The sequence below is a fragment of the Elaeis guineensis genome, chromosome 8 (genome assembly GCF_000442705.2).
Source record: "Elaeis guineensis isolate ETL-2024a chromosome 8, EG11, whole genome shotgun sequence".
Lineage (NCBI taxonomy): Eukaryota > Viridiplantae > Streptophyta > Magnoliopsida > Arecales > Arecaceae > Elaeis > Elaeis guineensis.
In genome coordinates, this window is record NC_026000.2 from 32979001 (window position 1) to 32984397 (window position 5397).

The following is a 5397-nucleotide window of genomic DNA, read 5'->3' on the forward strand; positions in this document are numbered from 1 at the left end:
AAGTTCTTAGGACTATTTAGACTCGACAAAGGAGGATTTGTCATTTAGTCCTTAAACATGTTCGCGACCAAATGATACGTTGTTACCAAGGACGACAATATTTATCGAGCATAGGTCGTTGTGTGCCATATGGGTTGGTTGTCCTCATAACCAAAGAGTGTAGAGACACTGGTATGGTATACAGGTGAGATGTAATGGTACATCTGCACTGAACGTGACCAACTCCGGAGCTATTTCTGCTGTCAAGATTTGCTCCGATGGGATATGGGTATAAATGTCTCTCCGACCTGAGACCGCCACGGTGACTTGCAAGCAACTCACTGCACTTAGGCACTGGACTACCTGAATTTCTAATTCAGTGACGGAAGGTTGCTGGGTGTAGTCAAGTACTTGACTTGTCGGTGCGTGTGTCAAGATGGGATTGACCACTCCAGTTTAGGAGCTGTGTACAGTCGTGTTTCAATTTAGCAAAATCTTGGCCAGGATAGTCCTAGTGAGGAGTCACAGGACTAATTGAGTTGAGCACGATTCGGATGATATCATCAGGGTTGACAGTTTAACCCTGAGTCATCCTAAACACAGGGGTCAAAAGGGATGAATTATACGGTAACCATATTCACGTAGGTTCTGAATGTTGCGATTGCGATTATTCGACCTATCCGGTCGTCGGGTACCATTGCTAGATGGTCACTTCGATTAGTACAGAAATTGGTTCCTGTGCTACCGGCTTAGGTTCGAACCTGCGGGGTCACACACATTAGAGGTTCCTTTCTGATCTGATGGCTGATTATGAGTCTTATCTATCTGGGACTCTATGATTGAGAATTAGGATTCTCTAATCATGAGTTCCACACATTTTGGGTACCGGAGTCAAAATTTTGAATTTCAAATTTTGAATTTGAAATTTGAACTCTTTGATCAGGGTTTCATATCGATGGTCTCTGATGCCTGATTGCCCATCAGATTTGGACTCAATATTTATGAGAGGTTTAATTAGTGATTTAATCACTAATTAACTCAATTTGATTGAGTAATTATTTTTGAATCAAGTCCAATTGAATTGGATTCAGTTTGGATTGACCCGATTAGGTTAAATGTTGACCTAATCGCTAAGGTGGTTTAGTCCCTGATTTGATCAGGGGTTAGGTTTAGTTAATTCCTGATTTGATTAGGATTTTATTAAGCCTAATTAAGCCTAATTATGTTGAGTTTAATTTGGTCTAATTGTGCTCAACCTATTTTAAACTAGGTTGGCTCAATTTGAATCAAACCACCTTGTTTTAAATTCCCTGCGTCACCCAACTTCCTTGCACCCATTTGAATTCACGAGAAGAAACTTCTCGTGAAATTTTTCTCACGCAAAACCCTTCCACACGTCCTCATTTGTGCGCCATATGGATGGATAAATTAATTAGTTAGCCATTCAAATTCAAAGCATGTTTGAATTTGAATGGATAACTTATCACTTGCCCTTTCATCTTTATCCATTTTGTGCGCCACATTACTTACACGAGAAAAGGTTTCTCGTGAAACTTTTTCACGCACAAAGAGCCACGCCCCTTCTCTTCTCACACTCAAAAGGATAGGGATAAGTTGGTTTTCGTTTGAATTCAAATTTGATTTGAATTCAAATGTGTAACCTCTTGTCTTTATCCTCTCACGCGGATAAGACACGTTCGACGTTGTTTTAAAAAGAGGAGAAAGGTGGGACGTGCGTAGAAAAATTAGGAGAGAAACTTTGGGGCGTGAGGAAGGCTTCTGCGCAAGGTGAAGGTCCAAAACCTTCAGAGAGAAAAAGAAAGAAAAGAGAGAAAATTGGGCGTAGGGTTTTTGGTGTGTACCCTAGGATTTCTACCTAGGGTTCGGGAAGTGAGATTGGTGTGCCACGAGTGTCGTGAGTCCACCAAATTTCAGAGAGAGATCCATCAGCCTCTCAAGTAACTGTGCAGATGATCCAGAGCGTCCGAGAAGTCGACACACATCGATCGAAGGAGTTCGATCAACATCTGCCATCAAAAGGGTGAAATCACGAACTAGCATTCGTGAGGAGCTGATCAGACGGGAGCTTCGTGTGGACGATCCGCAGAGGCCAGACAGTTGGGTGGCTGCGACGCGACGATCAGAGCCCTCCGACGGTGATCAGATTGCGGTGATCGACTACCCGTAAAAGGTGATGTGTTCTGAACACAGTACTGTAAAACGTTTACTGATTCAAATTTGAATTTCAAATTTAAATGCATGCTGTTGTATCATATTTAGATCCTAGTGTAGGGTTAATTAGTATTAATTAATGAGATTAATTAATAATTCCGCTGTAAAATAGTAATTTTGAAAAAATTTTAAAATTACCATTTTGCCCCTGCACTAAATTTTCGCTTCATGTTCTACATTCTTCTAAAGAGTAAGTTATGCCAAACATCTGTCTGCAACAAGGCAGAAAAAGATCCCATGACCACCATAATGAGCAAATAAATCAGGACATTGACTTGGATTCAGGTTATGAATGTCTTCCAAAATTCTTCATTTCCTATGCCATTACAGCTCCATAGCATCATCTTCAAAAAAACACAAGGAATGCATCCTTTCTTAAATACTATTCAATTCAAATTCAATGAATCCCACCCTCAAACCTTAATTGAATCTGATTCTCTACCCCACTAGATGTCCCTGCCATTGTAATAAGATCTAAAGTTATTCATTAAACCACCATAGTCTTCTCAGCAAGTCTCACCAAGCTTAGTTTATTCTGCATGAACATCTTCAACAGCTATACCCTAGAATACGTGAGGCTGAAAAAGGGCGCCACTGAAAAACAGTATATCAAAGTTGTGTCTTTGGGATGATACCACATTAAGGACCATTCATCTACTCTGATACCATTCACCCATTAACTAACCTAAGACTACTCCACATTACCCAAATCTGGCAAGAAACAGATTTACCACATGACCCTAACCTAATGATGGTTAGTTTTATGCCCCTAAATGCCATGTGAATACCTGATCCTGTCTGAGCTAGCTCAGTTCTCAGCAAGTTGCACAGAGCTCAGTTCACTCTAATGTGAACATTTTAAACAACTATACCCAATAAAGGAGCACTGCATAAAGAAGCATCAAAGCACGGTCAAGTGGATATTTAACTTGATTATGGTGTCCGCTAACTATTACCACATTTTAGGACCTATATGCAGTCTGATCCTACCAAAAAATGATACAATCTAAGATGATATATAGTTTTAGCAACTTTCCTAAATATTAATGAATCACATGTAGTGACAACCAATTTTATGCCCCCAAATACCATCAAACTAGTTGATATATCCTCCAAAATTCAAATTGACTGCTCTTTCCAGCAAACACAGTTTAAAGGAGAAAAAAATATTTGAAACAGACAGATTTGATCGCTTCTAAACTCGAATTCCCTAAGTACCATCAAGAATGCTGAATTTTCCATCCTTAAAACTTCAAAGTTATCCCCCGCTCGAAAAATAATAGCAGTAAAACATTCTACAACAAAGAAAATTTGCTTGCAAACTTAGAAACAGCTCAAATTACACACAAAAAAAAAAACCCTGCAAAATATAGAAATTGACATGTTTCCGAAGGAAAAGAAACGAGTTCTTATTAAAAGAAGGGAACGCACATGGACAAAGGCGGCATCCAAGTAGGCGATGCTCATCTCCAGTGGGGAACCCTTGGTCCGAGCCCCGGCCGTGTAGAAAGCGGCGGACCCGACCAAATCGACCAGTGAAGCGGTGGCGCCGCCGTGTAGAAAGTTGCCGGTGTTCTGTATGGAGACATCATGCAAAGAACGAGCAGGATTAGATTGGAGAAGATCGGGAGACCGGGAGGAGGGAGGGGAGTTTCAGGCGGCGGTGACACGGGTAGAAGGGCTTACAAGGAGGCGGGGAGGGACGGTCATGGAGCAGAGGAGGCGGCCGGGCTCGACGAGGTCGACGCGGAGGCCATGGAGAACGAAGGCGTCGTAGAATTTCGAAGGGAGGGTGTCGAGGGACGGGGATGGGAGGGTCTCCTCCGCTGCTGCCTCCAGCGATCGCTTCACAGCCTCAAAATCCATGGGTGGGAGCCGTGTAACAGTGGAGGTGGATTTGGGGCTCGGTGGAAAGGCTTATTTGATCAAGACCTGCAGCGTGGAAAAGGGAGATTACACTAGATACGAGCTAGTCCGGCGCACATATTGCATTCCAGCAAAGAAACGCATTTGATGCATGCCAAAATAGTAATGATAATAATTAGAACGATAAAATTAAAAACAAAAATATTTATTGATTTATTTATTTGAGGTATCATTTAAAATTGGGTGTTTAAATGCCGAAAATGCACATAATCTTGCCAACGAGAATAATGCGAGAGAAGATATCTAATTGGAATCTTAGATTAGAAAAATATTTAGAAGATTAAACTACGTGTCTCCTAATTATCATGGTTCGATGTTATCATTAAGTAAGTTTTATTAATTAATCTTAATAATATTTCGATCAACAACTTTGACGGATACAATATTTTTGTTATATTTTTTTTCTAATTCTTTCATTTTATAATATAGTATAAATAATAATATTTTAGAAAATTGCATAATTTAATAAATATTAGAAATTTATTAGAGACCACTTCACATTCCTACCTCTATGCACTACTTTAGCACTCTTTTTTTTTTTTTTAAACCCCAAAGAAATATAATTTTTCACTTGATATTGGATTTATTGAGTTTCTAAACCTAAGAACCCGACTTCATCTAGGCTTGGGTCAGAGTGATCGCATTGGTTTTAGTCACAGGCCTGATCTCCTTTACCATATTGTTTGAAAGAATGCTCTATATACCATGACCCTCCTCTTCTTAAGATTATCTTATATACCCCAACTTCATCTAGGCCTGGGTCCGAGAGATCGTGATGGTTTTAGCCATTGGCCTAATCTTCTTCACCATATTGTTTGAAAGAACGCTGTATATACCATGACCCTCTTCTTAAGATTATCTTATATGCCCCAACTTCTTGAAGAAAATGATCTCTCTTTGTAAAATAATTCAACCCAAACTACACTATTTTCAATTGATCATCAAAATTAAATTATTCCATATATTTAAAAATATTTTTATTTTATAACTTAGCTAAATTGTTCATATACTTTGGTCTTGTGATTTGTAAAATAATATATTGTCTCCTTCAGTTGTCTAATGTGTGGCATAGGCTTTTTGCTTGTGATTTTATTATTTAAATAATTTGATAGGTTTACACCCTATTTTAAGAGTGCAATTTTCTTAATAGTAAGAACTAAAATAGGATGCATATTTTTCTAATTGAAAAATGGTTGTAGCATCATTTAGATGGTGTCACGCTCCCGATCCGAGATTGTGAATCGAGGGTCGCGGCAACCG

The 5397-nt window shown here is 39.3% G+C and overlaps 1 protein-coding gene across 1 annotated transcript; it reads right to left on the reverse strand.

Moving 5' to 3' along the window:
* Nucleotides 1-3519: 3519 nt before the first annotated feature.
* Nucleotides 3520-4156, reverse strand: LOC140851283 (putative esterase C31F10.02). The gene is made up of 2 exons (XM_073242909.1): nucleotides 3898-4156; nucleotides 3520-3786 (listed from the first exon to the last, which is right to left on the reverse strand). Exons 1-2 carry the CDS (start codon nucleotides 4075-4077, stop codon nucleotides 3535-3537), a joined length of 432 nt encoding a protein of 143 aa, XP_073099010.1. The 5' UTR covers nucleotides 4078-4156; the 3' UTR covers nucleotides 3520-3534.
* Nucleotides 4157-5397: the final 1241 nt, after the last annotated feature.

What these genes read in the sequence shown, in the direction of transcription:
- LOC140851283 (XM_073242909.1), bottom strand. Translation starts at nt 4,077, where the DNA reads ATGGATTTTGAGGCTGTGAAGCGATCGCTGGAGGCAGCAGCGGAGGAG. An exon ending in CCGTCCCTCCCCGCCTCCTT is followed by an intron (nt 3,787 to 3,897) that starts GTAAGCCCTTCT and finishes GTCTCCATACAG; the next exon opens with AACACCGGCAACTTTCTACA.